This window comes from Rattus norvegicus, chromosome 1 (genome assembly GCF_021556685.1).
Source record: "Rattus norvegicus strain SHRSP/BbbUtx chromosome 1, alternate assembly SHRSP_T2T, whole genome shotgun sequence".
Taxonomy (NCBI): Eukaryota; Metazoa; Chordata; class Mammalia; order Rodentia; family Muridae; genus Rattus; species Rattus norvegicus.
This window is the reverse complement of record NC_141534.1, coordinates 80,546,383-80,562,629: the sequence shown is the minus strand read 5'-3', so window position 1 is coordinate 80,562,629 and position 16,247 is coordinate 80,546,383. Positions and strand designations below refer to the sequence as shown.

Here is a 16,247-nt window from a genome sequence, read left to right as displayed (position 1 = left end):
GTAATCCCATATGTAGACCAGCCTAGCCTCAAACTCACAGAGATCCAGCTGCCTCTGCCTCCTGAGTGCTGGGATCAAAAGTGTGTACCATCATACCTGGCTAACTTTTCTTTCTTTCTTTTTTTTTCTTTTTTCTTTTTTTTGGAGCTGGGGACCGAACCCAGGGCCTTGTGCTTGCTAGGCAAGCGCTCTACCACTGAGCTAAATCCCCAACCCCCTGGCTAACTTTTCTATTTCTGTCTCTTACAGGATCTCCATCATCGGTCTGCCTCACTGTGAATATATCTGTGTTTCTATTTTTCTTTTCTTGGCACTCTAAAAATTATTTTTAATAAAAAATTGTAATATATATAGATAGTTGCTTGTTGAGCAGAAGCCAGAAGAGGACATAAGGATCTCTTGGCACTAGAGTTACAGATATTTTTGAGCTGATTTGTGGGTGTTGGGAATCAAACCTGGATCCTCTAGGGGAAAAAGAAGTTTTACTCTTAACCCCAGAGTCAGCTCTGGGGGCGTCTTGCACATCTTTCTTGGGTTTGGCATGTTCTATTGAAAAGCTCTCAGGGAGAACTTTCCCTCGGGATGGAGACCCTCCAACTCCAAAGACCAGACCGAGACACCACAGGATGCAATCAGCAAGAGGATTTGGTTTATTGTCGGGATACACAGGCACAGGCACCTGCGGGCGCTTCAGTCACTCGGGGGACTGGCGCGCCCCACGGAACCAAGGATGGGCTTTTATAGGATTTTGGGGAGCAGAGGCAAGCATACAGAAGCAGATGCATGGTTACAGGGATATAATTGGTGGATTTTAATATGGCAAGGGTTTAGCCCGGGGGCAAGTTTCCTAGCTACCTTCCAGAAACATAACGGCTGACTCGGCCCCCCAAGGGTTCAGCCCGGGGGCAAGTTTCTTAGCTACCTTCGTGAAACATAAGGCTGACTCGGCCCCCCAAGAGTTTAGCCCGGGGGCAAGTTTCTTAGCTACCTTCTTGGAACATAACGGCTGACTCGGGCCCCCCACCAGGGTGTGGGACCTCTCCCGGGGCTTTTCTCATTGTCAGGTGCTCAACGGCAGTCCTCCTGTTGCCAGGCCTTCAACCAAACACATCTTGTTTGGCAGCCGCTGTGTACTCAGTGTTCTAACCTTTCTCTGAACCAGTCATCTTAAATATAGCCTTGCAAAATGGCGTTACTGCTGCTAAGCTGGGGTCTTTCACTATGCCTTCTGTACAAGAGACTAGCTCATGTGAGAAATTTGCCTGTGACTACACCCCATGTGGCTCTGGGAGACATCAACCCTCATTTGCCCCCACCCTTCTCAAATGCCTCAGGGTATCAGACACATAGTCACTTCCAGTTTAAAGAAATTTATTCCTCAGAGATGCCCTTCAGAGCACAGTGTGAGAGCCATGGGCTCAGCCCTCAAACTTTTTCTTTCGGCCTTCCATTCCACTTAGTGCATCGATATTCTTGCGCCAGTCTCCCACCTCCCGGTTTTCCTGGAGGTAGAAGGTCAGAGGTTAACAATTCTTTCTGGTCTTTATACCCTGAACGTTTTCTGTCTGTCTTCTAGTTTCCTAGGCCATTCTGTGCCGGAAGCCTATCTAAGAATCTGGTTCTAGAATGCTTCCTGTCTCCTCAGACAACCTGGCAAACTCCCTGTAATACTTCCCAACTTCCCGTGTACCTCCAGTCACCCCTAAGCACTTCCAGTCTCCCCCATGCACTTCTTGTACCCCCATGTATTTCTTGTCCCCTCATGTACATCCAGTCTTCCCCATGCACTTCCTGTCTTTCCCATGTACTTCCTGTCTCCCCATGCACTTCCTGTCTTCACTATGAGTTTCTTGTCTCCCACATGCACCTCTATTCTCCCCTATGCACCTCTACTCAGCCCCTGCACTCCCTGCCTCCCTCACTCATCTCCAGTCTTTCTCATGAATGTCTGTCTTCCAGATGCACCTCTAGTCCCGCCCATGCACTTCCTGTCTCCCTCTTGTACTTCCTGTTTCCCCTTGCATCTCCAGTCACCCCCATGCACCTGCAGTCTTCCCAAGTGCTTCCAGTTTCCCTCCTGTACTCTCCTCAAGCACCTCCACTCACCCCCATACACTTCCTGTCTCCTCCAAGCACTTCTTGTCTCCCTCATGCACCTCCAGTCTCTTTGCACTTCCTGCCCCTTGCTACTTCTTCTCTCCCTAATGAACTGTCCTCCCTTCTGAGTTCTTGAGTTCCCTTTATCCGTAGCTTCTCACTAGAACCCCAAATGTGTCTGCTCTCTGTCTGGACCTTATGGCCACTCAGACCTTCCCAAGCATCTTCCTTCTTACCCTAGCCCACACTCACCTTCTCAATGTCCTCCTTCTTCACCTGCTTGAGGTGGGCCCTCAGGTCCAAGGATTCCTTGGCCCGGGTCCCCAGTAGTGCCTGCATCATGGCATCTGCTGAGATTCTCACTCTTCGGAGAGTGGGCCGCTTAAACTTGCCACGCAGGTCATAGATCTTCTGGGTCAGATCTGCAATCTGGGAACCACCATATGGGGCAAGGAGACCGCGTCTTCCCTCTGCTTCCTCCCTACCCATAGCTTCTAACAAACAATTCCCCCTTATCCCTATCTTGCTCTCAGTATCTAAGCTTCCTCCTCTCTTCCAGCTCTGACTCCAGATTAAAGGCTCCAATCTGCAACTTTGTGCTCTTCCTGATACTCCGAGTCCCATCAATCAAAGCCTCTAACACGACCTGGCCCAATGATGTGCAGATCATTATTCCCAGAGCCCAACTCAGTGCTCAGTTTCTACAGACCGATTTAAGCCACCCAGGTTCTACCTTGCACGTGTTGTCTCTCTGTGGGAACAGCTGCCTTTGCCACTGCCTGCCTTCTGCTTAGAGTTGTCTAAAGTACACACAGACATAGCCCTCAGTCTGAAGCTACAGTCCTGGACATCTCGGTCTACAGTGAAGGTGCTCAGACTTCCCCAGGCTTCCCACCTCAGTGATGTTCTTGGTGACTTTTGCTTCCACGTCGTATCTCTCTTCATCCACTTTGTCCACACGAGCGTGAAGCTGCCGGCATAGGTCCTGGTGAAGGAATGCATGGGCGTTGAGAGGAAGGCTGGAGACTCAGGTCTCTGATCTGAGAAAGGAGACCTCCCGGTCTGAGGAAGGAGGCCTAGGCTCTGGACCCCTGAGTTTGAGAGAGGAGTGCTGGGGTCTGGACTCCTGAGTCTGAAGAAGGAGGGGGTGAAAGGAAGCTGACACTGGAATCCGCACTCTAGGGAACTTAAAAAAAAAAATGGCCAGGAGCCAAGAATTCTGAGACTTAGCAGACAAAGGCAGGAAAAATACACTGGATTTTGAATTGTAAGACTGAATGTATAGCTTGGCATAAGGATTGCAGATCCTGAGCAGAACTGGGGATGGTTCTTGTGCTCCTGATACCCAAGAGATGCCAGGGCCGAGATGAGAAACATCGGGACCCAGGCTCATCAGGAATTCCTGCTTGGTAAACTGATACCTGAAGCTCTTCAAAGCCCAGCCCATCCAACACCAAGGGCTGGCAACGCGTGCTCAGAACGCGGCCCTTCTCTCCACGTCGCTCCTCTGCCTCACGCTCCATCTCCTGCTTCGCAATCTGCAGCATCAGAGTCTGCGGAATGGTGGGAGCCGAAAACAGGGTCCCCGAAAGTATAAGAATAACAAATTTCCCTCTATCTCGCTATCTTCCAGAGAGACAGAATATCCAAACATCCAAGTTTGTGTCTTTTATTAAAAAAAAAAAACCTTCCCCGTTTCTGTGTTCTGTGCACGCGCACGTGTGTGTGTGTGTGTGTGTGTGTGTGTGTGTGTGTGTGTGTGTAGGGGGACTGACGCACTCCGAAACGAAACCACTCCCCAAAAGCTCCGCCCACCAAGGCCCACCCCTCCGAGCTCTTCATCACCTTCAACTGAAGTTTTCTGGAGGCGGAGATCTTAGACTTTTTCTGCCAGGGTGATAGGGAGAAAGGTCAGTGAGAGGTCCCAAAGTGGACATTGGGCGGGGCTGCAAGGCACCACCACCCACTCAAGTGCATAACCATTCGGCTCACCCATTCTTCAACCAGAATGCTGAGTCCACTGGAAGCCACGTCCTTCGGTCCCATCCACCAATCTTTGTCTCTGACTAGAGCTACACACTGCCTATCTATCCACTGCTAATCACCGTGCTCACGCCTATGCCTTGCTGTAGGCAGAGGAGTTTCTCCCACAGGCAGCTGTCACCAACCCCAACCTGTACCTCTTTGAAATTCTGCCCCACCCATCGGGCTCCACCCCTTTCCAAGGCCTTGGTGCCGCCCCTGGGGTCCCAGAGGATTCTGAACCCAGAAGTACCGTCCTCTAGGACCCCTCCCCACCTTGGCATGTGGCTCGGTGGCATAGGCTCGGTAGTTGGCCGAGGAGCGACGTCGGACAGGAGCAGGCGCCGGCTGGGGTTCCCCAGCCTGAAATTGAAGCAGGCTACATTACTACCCCAACCCTCCCATCCAGTCCTTCCCGGATTCCTCACCTCTAGCTGCAGATTCCCCTGCCCATCGGTCCCCAGTCCTCTCCCTGCAGCACCCTCTCTGGGCCACGGGTTCCCTACCCCACTTCTTAGGTCACAGTGCTCACCGCATCGCTGCTCCTGAAGGGAGAGAAACCGTGAAGATAGAATCATTGACAGCAGTCCTCCTGAACAAGGTTGGGGCTACCTTTTCTACTCCCTTAGACCCCAGGAGTCTGATTCCCGAATTCTTACCTCATTTCTACAGAAATCCAACCACCCTTGCCTCCTACCATCTCAGGACAAGAATTCAACCTAGTTGCACCCTCACAAGGACCCTGAAGGCTGACTGCACCGTGTTCCTTGGGGTCTCCAGTTCAAGGTTACCAAGGTTCACATACTCATCCGCCATGCTGATCTCCAGAGGTAGAGAATGGGATTGCAGATTCCTGGAGGGTCTTAGAAGGGTGTCCCTGGTGACCTTGGAGGGTTGGGTCCCCTCTGTGCTGCTCAAGCCTCACTGAGGACACTGAGATAAGGGGCGAGGACAAAGACTAAATATACTGCTGTCTCCTCCCCTTCCCAGGATGAGCGATAACAGGGTGTGAGGGGAGCCGTGTGCAAAGCTCCAGTTAGACCAACCAAGGTGCCCGGATCTACACCCCTCCTCCTTTTGACTCTGGGCCCCAGCTCCCTTCTCCTTTAGACTCAGGAAAACCCAGTAGCAAGGTCCCTCTTCTCTCAAATCCAAGAGTCCAGACTTCAGTTTCCTGTGTAGATTACCCAAAAATCCAGGCCTTCCTTCTTTCCTCACATGTAGGTTCCTCACTAAAATGTAGTCTTTCTGTGACTTTTCTCTCCATGTTTCTGTCAGTTTCACTGCCCTTAGCATGTTTAGTTTAAAGGTTCATGTGCAGGACCCTAAGTCCTCAGCCTACACTGATGTGAAATTCAGCCAAGTCCACTTGGAAACCCACCATCCGGGGCCCATCCCCCCTTGTCCCACCCCCTTCTTGGCACTGGAGACCAACAGAGGACAGGACACACAGAGGTGACCCTGCGCTCTTTATTTGAACCGCATCCAAGGGAGGATATGTCCTTGTCCCTCCAACAGTAGCATGTCAAGAAAGGCCCAAGGCAAAAGAGGATGTGGAGCCCAGGGTTGTACCTCTGGCCTGGGATTCTTGTCAGGATAAATCTTAGATTATGATCTAAGACACACACACCCCAAAAAAGACTAGAACTGAGAGTTCAAGGAAAGGAATTTGAAATTCTAGTTATATCACTGGGGTTGAGAAGGAACGCAGAGTAAAACAGTGGGCTGAGCTGGTGTCAGTCCTGGAGCCTGCTTCAGCAGTTAAAGGTAGGATTCTTGGTCCCCGCGGTTCATGTTACATGTTTTAGAGGTGCAATCGCCGAGGACATTGCCAAAGCTTCCTGGACTGGACTTATCACTTCCGGAGGAGGGGCCAGGTCTGCTTGGGGAGGACTGATTGCTTCTAGAGGCAGGACTACCTCAGCCTGAAGTGGGCTCATCGCCTCTAGAGGTGGAATCTGGTCAGCTCTGGGTGGGCTCATCGCCTCTAGAGATGTGGCCTGGTCAGCCTGGGATAAGCTAATTGCTTCTAGAGAAGGGGTCTGGTCAGCCCGGGTTGGGCTCATCAATTCTAGAGATGGGGACTGGCCAGCCTGGGGTGGGCTCATTTCCTCTAGAGGCAGGGTCTGGTCAGTCTGGGGTGGGCTCATCAATTCTAGAGATGGGGTCTGGTCAGTCTGAGGTGGGTTCATTGCCTCTAGAGGAGGGGCTGAGTCAGTCTGGGATGGGCTAATTGCTTCTAGAGGAGGGGCCTGGTCAGCCTCGGGTGGGCTCATAGCCTCTAGAGGCGGAGTCTGGTCAACCTTTGGAGGGCTCATCACCTCTAGAGATGGGGCCTGGTCAGCCTGGGGTGGGTTTATCGATTCTGGAGTAGGAGCCAGAACTTTAGAGGGCACGGGTCCAGATTCCACAGCTGAGTCTCCGCCACCCCGAGTAGAGTCCCCTAACTTGTAGAAGCGTGCAAAGGTCTCGGAGGGTTTGGTTCCAGTATGAGGGGCGAACCCAGCCGCCTGCGCTATCTCCACAACACGGTCAGAGAATGCTTTCAACTCCTTGGGCCGCAGGTCCACCAAGTACCTATTTTGGGAAACCGTGTGTGAGGAGACCTGGCCTTTGGCCCAGCAGGGACCTTCCCACCCCACTCCTCTGACTCACCGAGCTAATTCCACAACCAGGTTCCCTCCAGGGGCCACGCAAGCCCCGAGCTCAGGGCTGAGAAGATGGATCATCCTGAGGAGAGAAAGGGCTAGGAGCTGAGATACACAGGTGGGGACGAAGACCCAGAGCAGGATGGAGACTGCAAAGCTGAAGTCCCGGATCCTGACAGAGAGAAAACTGGGGCCCGATCCTAGGTCTCTAGGAGTACATCTGTGAGCCACTTACCCACAGGAGACATACAGGAGCTGGAACCGGCCCCGGTAGCAAGTCTTATGATGGAGAGTCTGCGAAGAGTCCAGAGGCAGAAAGTGGATAGTGAAGGGTTCTTGAGCAGGTGCTGCAAGAAAAGATAAGAAAAAGGTCAGCTCTGCAGTTGAAGAGCTGGCTTCGCTGCTAAGAGGACTTGATACTCTTTCAGAGACCCTGAGTTTGGTGCCCAGCACCCAGAACCCAAGTGAGACAACTTACAACCACCTCCGACTCTAATTTCTGGGGATATGGCACCCTCTTGTGGCTTCCAGGGCACCTACATGTGTGCTTGCACACATTGATTGATTGATAGATTGATTGATTGATTGATTGATCGAGATTGAGATTGAGATTGAGGCAGGGTTTCTCTGTGTAGCCTTGGCTGTCCTGGAAGTGAGTCTGTAGGCCAGGCTGGCCTCGAACTCAGAGCTCCGCCTGCCTCTGCCTCTGCCTGCCAGGTGCTGGGATTAAAGGCGTGCACCACCACAGCCCGTCTACGAATAAAAATCTTGAGAGTCAAAGAGATGCACACACAAGTGGCAAAAAATATTGGCGTTAATGCTCCTTTTCCTCCACTTTCGTTTTGTTTTGAGTCAGGCTTTCATCTTGTAGCTGAAGATATCTGGAATTGTGACCCAAACCAAGCATTTCCTCCTGCCTCAGCCTTCTGAGCTGGGGTGACAGTCATGCACTGCCCACACCCAGATTTCTTGGCCTTTCCTTTAAAACGATTTTCTTGGTGATGGTGTGTGCCATGGTATATGTGTGAAGGTCAGTGACAACATTTATCGAGTCAGCTCTCTCTGTCCACCATTACTTTGACCCCAGGGGTCAAACGTGAACTGCAGGACCCTGACGACAAGGTCTTCTTGCTGAGCTAGCTTGTCGACCTCCGTTGTCTTTCTAGAAGCCTCCCTTTTTTGTCCTTTCACTGAGCTGGATTGATGCAAATCAGGGGAGGTGGACCCACGAGGCAGAGACCCACTTTACAGACAGGAAAGAGAGTGGATGGTCCCTTGGATAAAGGAACAGGAACCGAGGGAGAAATGAGTTAAGGAATGGAATAGAAAGAAGGACAGCCAGAATCCATGTAGGGAAAGTGTGTAGGGAGGAATGAATCTAGACGGTTCCCAGTTAGAATTCTATAAAGGGCTGAGAATTCTAGTGTCAGGGTTTAGAAAAGAGAGAAAAAGAGAACGAACATCAACGACAGAGCAACTGCCCAGGTATTCTAAATCAGCTCTGTCAAAACTTGGGAAAGAAACAGTGTCTATCTGAAGTTTGCAGTTGCTGCCTACCTACCATCTGGCTCTGGCGACTTTGTCTCCTCCACGTTCCCCTTAATGGCTCTCGGGCCCCTCCAGGCGGCCACGTCTCGGAACAGCTCTGTAACATTATGCTGCGTGATCTCGCTCGCGGTCTGTCCAGGAGAAAGGAGGAGGGGCCAATGTTAGGCTAGGCACATTAGGGGTGCGTAGGGGCGGGGCTTACTGTACGAGTGACAGCTAGCCCCAAACTAGAATTCCTTGTTACTTTTCCAGGGCTGGGTTTAAGATGCAGTAAGAAGACTAGAGAACACAGCGCTCCCAGAAAGGAACCAAGAAGTTGGGGACAGAGCAGGCTTGGATGGAGACACTGGACCAAAATAAGGGGTGAAGCTCAAAAAGCATTGGCGCTATTTGGCAGAAAAGGCAGGCTTGGAAGGCAGAGAGCAGGAACGTGCCCTAACCCTAGCCCCACCGGGCCCACACCTTGACCGGTTGTCCGTTACTCGTCCGTAAGAGACTCTTGTCGTCCGCCTCAATGCCAAAAGCCACAAAGGGCCCCGTGGCGATGTCCCCCCAGTATCCGCGCGCAGCCACGCGTTCCCCACGCTGGGAAAAAAAAAACAAACAAACAAAAGGGATGAGATCGCAAGTGAGGTCCAAACTGGGGAACCTTTACTGGTAGATATCTAAAATACGCAAACCAGGCCTGGGAATAGACACGCACGTGGCTCAGGAGGCGACCGGAAGCCATGGTCCTGTTGGGCACGTGGTAAGCACTCAAGTCTCTGAGTTCGAAGGCAACACCAGTGTCCCGCCAGCGTCGGAATTCATGGAAATGGATGACTTGAGCCTGGAGTAGAGGATAGGAAAGAAGAGCCTGGTTAATTTGGTATAGGAACCCCAACCTTATAACTATAGGAATTCCTCCAACCTTAGACTCCAGGGTCCAGCCAGATCCAGTCCTCCTTCCTCAGACCTAGTTAGGAATCTAGACTCCAGCCCTCCTCCTTCATATCTGGGGGCAAAGTCCAGCTCTTTTCCTTCCTCCCTGGACTCAGATGCTGGCAACCTGCTCCCAAGCTTCCTCACCCCTCGATCATGCAGCTTCATACGCAAGTCCCAGTCGGCAACACCACGCCGGGCATCGTAGCGGGAACCCAGGTAGTGGCGCAACCTCGAGTCCCAAAGGCGACTCATGGGGAAGACTTCCGGTCCCTTCTCCCCACCTGACCAGAAGCGGAACACAGCCTCCAGGGCATCCCGCTCCCGGAACTGCATGACCAGACAAACATGGAGAGAGACAGAGATGCAATGAGGGCTGCCCTCCATCCCATTAGGTGGGAGTGACTATGGGGGTGGAAAAAAATGAGATACAGAGAGCAAAGTCTCCCTTAACCCTAGGCCACAGTAGTGGGAGTCACAGACGTGGAATTCTCTCTCTCTCTCTCTCTCTCTCTCTCTCTCTCTCTCTCTCTCTCTCTCTCTCTCTCTCACACACACACACACACACACACACACACACACACACACACACACACACACACACACACCCTAGCCTGCTCCAGACCTCAATTCCTCTGAACTGCTCATTTCCATTCTTCACTAAAATTTCAAGCAATGTTCCTCTTTCCCCCAACAAAGGTGGGCAGCTGTGGCACCTTGAGCGGCCGAAGGCTAAGCCAGGGTAGTAACTCCTCCAGGCGATCAGGCTCCGGAACCAGATTAGACAGGTGACTAGCCTGGGCGCGCAGGAAGGCAGCAACGGAGGGTCGCAGCAGCGCGTTCCCCCACAGCTCCAGGAAGGTCTCACTCCGCTCTGGAGAGAGGTAGGAAGGATGAAACATGGAGGGAGACTTGGCAAACTGCACCAATTCAGGACCTGCAAGCATCAATCACCCAGTGCTGCTGATTGAAGCTAGGACTTCCCAAAGGCAAGGCAAGATGACATATATCCCCCAAGTCTCTTTTTAAAAATTTATTTTTAATAAATTAAACTTTTTATTCTCTCTGTGTGTGTACGTCTGTGCAAGATCTTTCAGAGATCAGACACAGCCCCTGGAACACAATAAAACTTTATCTGAAAACGAAACTAAAACCAAATCAAAACACCCCAAAATCCACAATAAAGATGAAACGATTTAAAATTGTAACACCATTTTTAAAATTTTTTTATTTTTATCTTTTTTATTTGGTATTAAGGATGAAACCCACTGGATGGTGGTAGCCCATACCTTTAATCCCAGCTCTTGGAAGGCAGAGACAGGGGGGCAGGGAGGCAGGGAGGCAGGGAGGCAGAGACAGAGGCAGATCGCTGAGTTTGAGGCCAGCCTGGTCTACAGAAGTTCCAGGACAGTGAGGGATATACAGAGACACTCTGTCTCAAAAAAACAAAACTAAGAAACCAAAGGGACTTCCATGTGCTAGGCAAGCATTCCATATATCTACAATACATCTCTATCTTAACTTCCCAGCACCTCTTACCCCTAAAAAATGTATTCAGATCTACTAAGCTGTACAAAGTTATGGGACCTGGGGGCCAAAGGGCAAGGGGCAAAGGTGCCTGCAACCAAGTTTGATGATGAACTGAGTTTGAACTTTGGAATACAAGTGGTGGACGGAGAGAACTGAGCTGCTGTTATAAGCCGAGCACTACACACTTTTTTCTATAGAATCCTCTCATGGAATCCTATTGGTAGAGGATGGCAAGATGGCTCTGAGGTTAAGGATGCCTGCGGCCAAACCTAAGGATGTATCCTTGAGACTCATGCGGTAGGAGAGAACCAATTCCCATGAGCTGTCCTCTCCACTTGCAAGCTGTGGCATGCACAAGCACTCACTAAGTAAATATGTATTAAGACCCACATTAGTGGGGGACCTTTTGGGTCCTGCATTTTGCAAAGGATGAAATAGGAAATAGAGACAGATCTCTTTGTGCTGCCTTTTACATTTTATTTAGTGTCTGTGCTCCTGTTATAACACAAGTGTGGGTATCAGATGATGACTTTCAGGAGTCAGTTCTAGTCCCAGGGACCAAACCCAGATCATAAGTGTGATAGCAGGCACCTTTACCAGCTGAGCCATCTCCACGGACGCTGTTTGTTTCCTGTTTGTTGATATGGCACATTATGCATCCCACAGGACCTTAAACTCTATGTAGCTAAGGACAACCTGATTTTCTGAACCTTAGACACCTCCCGAGTGCTGTGACTACCTGTGCCACCATACCAGGGACTTCGTGCACACTAGCACTCTACTAACTGAGCTACATCTTCAAAATTTTATTTATTTTCTATTTTTGAGACAGGGTTTGACTGTGATGCCTGGCAGGCCTGGATCTCACTGGGCAGACCATGCTGGTCTTGAACTCCTTGAGATCCACCTGCCTTGCCTCCTGAGTGTGCACTATTATTTAGTGTTATTGAGTGTTAAAGGTGTGCATTACCAGGCCCATCCCATCTCCAAAGTTTTAAATCACACCATTGGAAGGTCAGTGTCACTGGGGGTGGGGGGAAGCCTTGAGTCTGAATACTAGAGTCTTTTGTTTCTTTCTTTCTAATTTATTTATTTAGAGACAGGGTTGCTCTGTGTAATCCTGGCTGTCCTGGAACTCACTCTGTAGACCAGGCTGGCCTTGAACTCAGAGATCCACCTGCCTCTGACTCCCAGGTGCTGGAGTTAAGGGCATGCACCCACCCACTCCCATCCCTACTGAATGCTAGAATCTTAAGCAACTGACCTTGGAGTCCCATCTTCTCAGGCTCCTCTAGGGCTAGACTGAAGATCAGCATGTGTCGGGCCACAGCTTCCAGATTATTCTCCAGCACATAAAACTGGAGGAGTGACAGACAAGACAATTCTGCAGATCTAGGAGCCCAGAACACCAGCCTTCCCCCACACCCCAGTGTGGAGATAGAACCCAACCAGGGACATTGCACAAGCTAGAGCAGCACTCCACCACTGAACTACATTCCCAGCACTTCTCCCCCCAACCCACATCTCTGTTTTCCTTTCTTTTGTGAGGCAAAGTCTCAGTAGGTCGACCTTGAACTCTCTGTTGCCCAGGATGGCTTTGAACTTGAGATGCTTCTCCTGCCTCAGCCTCCAGAGCTACTGTGATTACAGGCTTCAACCACTAGATCCAGCTTGCTAGGCTTCTCTCTTAAGCCATAAGTCTAGATTCCAGGTCATTCCTCATACCACTACTGGAGACCTGGTTCTTGGGCTCTCACTCTTACTGAAGCGAGGGGGGAGGGGGTCTCAAACCCCAGGACCTTACTTCCTAGGACATAGGTCTGAGACTCCAAGCATCTAACTCCTCAGATCCCACAGCCTAACCTCTAGGACCTGGAAACTTTCGTTCCAATCCTCTCAACCCCAGTCTGCTCCATCGATGACTTCAGAATCCCAACTCACATTGAACCTCCTGAGAGGCCAGAGCATCGCCCTGGCCAGCGTCCGCAGCATGTGTCTCCCATCCACAGAACCTAATAGCAGGGCATCCAGCTCTGGGATCTTGTGCTCTGTTTTTGACTGTGAATCTGGGTCTACAGGAGGACCTGGCAAGACGATAGCGGGCAGGGACTAGTGGTCTCGTCCCCTGAAGCTGACTTTAGAAGTTACGAAACCTGCAGGCTTGGTGCCCCAAGACTGGGTTCCAAAAACAGTGATACCTTCGCCTTACAGCACGTAACATCATAAAAAAAAAAAAATTCTGGGATACCCCTCTCCTCAAGCCACTTAACTTAGGGAACATTGGCATAGACACCCCATCAGCGTCCCCTACCACGGACACACGTGCTGTACGCTTATTATTATTTGCGCACAGTCCACAATTGGAGTGGGAAAGGCACCTCTGTCTAAGACGGTGTGTGGTCCTAGGATAGACTCACTTTCAGCTTGTAGGTCCAGCGCTGGGGAGAGGCCCCACCAGGACACAGTACCGAAGCCGTTACCGGAGCCCGCAGGCGTGGTCATCGCTCTATGGGACAAGAATTCTGGGAATTCCACATTTATCCATCCCATCCATCCCTTTCTCACTGCCCCTCGCTTCCTGCCCCTTCGACTTCACGTTAATCCCCTCACCTTTATTCTTCCAAATATCCGTAGGTGACCCTTCTCCCACAGGGTCCTGAGCTGAGCTCCTGAAAGCCAGCACAACTGTCTCCCAGAGGCTTCGCCCACTCTGAATCATCATTATCCAATGGGAGCATGTGGTTTTGCATTATTGCTAACAACTGACCAATGAACGTGAAAAGGTACCGCTCACTACGCACTTTTGACCAATAGCAGCTCCGAGAGATGGCGGAGGTGTGGTCCGGAACTGGACGCCGGACGCGGTTGTCATAACAACAGCTCCGCGGGAATAGAGTGCCTGCTTTCTGGATCCGTCCATAGTTCTAGGAAAGGGAGGACCAAGCTTGCTACTTCAAATTAAATCAGAACTGAACGAAATATTTTTTCCTGTTCTTTCCCTTCCTCCCTCCCTCCCTCCCTTCCTCTCTCTCCCTTCCTTCCTTCTTTCGTTCTTCCTTCTTTTCTTACCTCCTCTTCCTCCTCCTTCTTCCTCCTCCTCTCCTCCTCCTCCTCCTCTTATTTTTGAGTCGGATTATTCGAGTTACTCCGAACTCGCAGCAGTCCTGAGTTCTTGGTTTAAGGGTTGTGAGGCACCATTTCTGGCTTTTAATGAAATCTCTATGAATCCAAATTATAGCAGGAAACCCAGACTCGTGCCTTCAGATCTCTGTTTTGTTCTTTTGTTTTTGTTTCTTTCACACCTGGGCTCTGAGTATAGGCCTCGCCGGGTAGAAAATGGGACCTTGCTCAGTAGATTTTCAACAGTCATTACTCGATAATATATCTTTAGTAGGCACCGTGGCACAGACCCATAATACCAGCATTCTGAAGTAGGAAGATCAGTGGTTCAAGGCCAGCCTGCTCTATATCTCTTATTCCAGGCCAGCAAAGGCCACCACACAGTAGGACTTTTGTATAAAAGCAAAAAATAAAACAAAACAAAAATAATCAAACAAAAAAAATCATCTTCCCTCCTGGAGCAGGAGCAATGGCTCGGCAGTTAAAGGCACTTGCTGCTCTCCTAGAGAACTGTAGAGTTCAGTTCTCAGCACCCACATCGCAAGGATCATAACTGCCTGTACTTTCAGCTCCAGGGGATCTCATGCCCTCTTCCCACCTCTTGTGGGCACCCACAAACACTTGACATATCACACACACACACACACACACACACACACATACACACACACACACACACACAGAATAAAATTTTCAAATATAAATTAAAAAAAATCTTCCTCCTGGGGAGATACCTAACATTGGTCTCTCAGGTCATGTTAAGCAATAAATAGAATTTACTAGAATGAAGAAAAAGATTGAGACAATGCTACAGAAATAATAGCTTCAGGACTGGCATCAGTTTTGGTTGGGCTCTTGTTAAGCTTGATTGAAACACTGTGTTCCATCCCCAGTGTCACATAAATCCAGGTGTGATAGTAGTGACTATAATTCAATCATGGGGGGGGTTGTCACGAGATGGAAGTAGGTTTAATAGTTCAAGCATCATTTTATATATGGAGAGAGGGGCTAGAAAGATGACTCAGAAGTTAAGAGCACTGGTTGCTCTTCCAGTGGACCTGGGTTCAGATCCCAACACCCACATGTCAGTCAGCTTTTAACCATCTGTATGTAATTCCAGTTCCAGGAAATTCGCTGCCTTCTTCTGGCCTCTGAGGACATACATGCAGGTGCCACACAAGTATACATGCTGAGGACATACATACATTCAGGCAAAACACTCACACAATAAGACAAAAAGAAATGTATAACATAATTTAAAACATATAATTCCCGACTCACAGTGAAGCGTAACACTTCACTCCCCTGTGCATTGTACTGTATACATGTATGCACATCCATACCTGGGTGTTTGCGGCCATGAAAATGCAGATGCTAGAGAGGGATGGCTGGTGTTCATCATTTTCGTTAAGCTGCTCCCAAATCTGTAAATCTCTGCTCCCCAATGCTATTGGCCATGCCCCACCTTTTATATTGGTGTTTTGTATTCCAACTCAGGTCTACACAGCAAGCACCATCATATCATATTTCACCCCTTCTTGTGGTGGAATAACATTGTTCTATTTCTCTCTCATTATCATGCCTGTCATTCATTCATAGTATGTCATTCAAATGTTACCTCAGAGATTTCCCTGACCTCCCCCAATTACCTCAACATTCACTAGACTTCATTTTTCTTTTTACCATGTAGCCCAGGTGGGCTTCAAACTTGTGATCCTCCTGTCTCTGCCTCCTTCAGCAAATTCCACCACTGTGTGTACCACAAATGGCCACTGGACTTATTCTCAAATATTTTTTTAAAGAAAACTCTTTTTTTGAGACAAGGTCTCTCTATTACATAGCTCCAGCTGTACCGGAACTTGCTATATAGACCAGGCTAGCCTTGAGCTCACAGAGAACTGCCTGCCTCTGTGTCCTGAGTGTTAGAACTAAAGTCATATGTCACTAAACCTGGCTTAGATGTGTGTGTGTGTGTGTGTGTGTGTGTGTGTGTGTGTGTGTGCGCGCAGAGGACCTGGGTTTGATTCCCAGCATCGACATGGTGACTCACAGTGCTCTACTAATTCTAGTCTCAAGGATCCAACACCCTCTTCTTTTTTTTTTTTTTTTTTTTTTAGTTCTTTTTTTCGGAGCTGGGGACCGAACCCAGGGCCTTGCGCTTCCTAGGTAAGCGCTCTACCACTGAGCTAAATCCCCAGCCCCCCAACACCCTCTTCTAACCTCAGTGGACACCAGGCATACATCATACATACAGTACACACACAGAGAGGCAGGTAGAACACTCATGCACACAAAATAATAAAATAAATAAAACTTTAAAAATAAGAAAATTACATCATAACAGGTTCAAGGGCCAGGATT

General features: G+C 49.7%; 2 protein-coding genes across 8 annotated transcripts; both read right to left on the bottom strand.

The window, feature by feature from the left end:
- Nucleotides 1-1,354: 1,354 nt before the first annotated feature.
- On the bottom strand, nt 1,355-5,054 carry Tnni3 (troponin I3, cardiac type). Of its 3 annotated transcripts, NM_017144.2 has the most exons (8): nt 4,925-5,039; nt 4,652-4,664; nt 4,396-4,482; nt 3,943-3,984; nt 3,519-3,650; nt 2,993-3,082; nt 2,350-2,526; nt 1,355-1,502 (listed from the first exon to the last, which is right to left on the bottom strand). In NM_017144.2, the coding sequence occupies exons 1-8, from the start codon at nt 4,933-4,935 to the stop codon at nt 1,419-1,421; spliced, it is 636 nt and encodes a 211-aa protein (NP_058840.1). In that variant the 5' UTR covers nt 4,936-5,039; the 3' UTR covers nt 1,355-1,418. The 3 variants fall into 3 exon arrangements, with proteins under 3 accessions (NP_058840.1, XP_087507568.1, XP_087507556.1); XM_087651442.1 differs by lacking the exon at nt 4,652-4,664 and having other exon boundaries at nt 4,921-5,054; XM_087651430.1 differs by lacking the exon at nt 4,652-4,664 and having other exon boundaries at nt 4,396-4,498; nt 4,925-5,054.
- A 521-nt stretch (nt 5,055-5,575) lies between these two features.
- On the bottom strand, nt 5,576-13,478 carry Dnaaf3 (dynein, axonemal, assembly factor 3). Of its 5 annotated transcripts, NM_001271115.1 has the most exons (13): nt 13,377-13,449; nt 13,184-13,272; nt 12,708-12,850; nt 12,031-12,124; nt 9,953-10,110; nt 9,384-9,566; nt 9,019-9,144; nt 8,778-8,900; nt 8,329-8,446; nt 7,003-7,114; nt 6,775-6,849; nt 6,357-6,696; nt 5,579-6,104 (listed from the first exon to the last, which is right to left on the bottom strand). In NM_001271115.1, the coding sequence occupies exons 2-13, from the start codon at nt 13,266-13,268 to the stop codon at nt 5,910-5,912; spliced, it is 1,752 nt and encodes a 583-aa protein (NP_001258044.1). In that variant the 5' UTR covers nt 13,269-13,272; nt 13,377-13,449; the 3' UTR covers nt 5,579-5,909. The 5 variants fall into 5 exon arrangements, with proteins under 5 accessions (XP_087466284.1, XP_087466621.1, XP_087467328.1 ...); XM_087610158.1 differs by having other exon boundaries at nt 5,576-6,696; nt 13,184-13,288; nt 13,377-13,478; XM_087610495.1 differs by having other exon boundaries at nt 5,576-6,696; nt 13,377-13,478.
- Nucleotides 13,479-16,247: the final 2,769 nt, after the last annotated feature.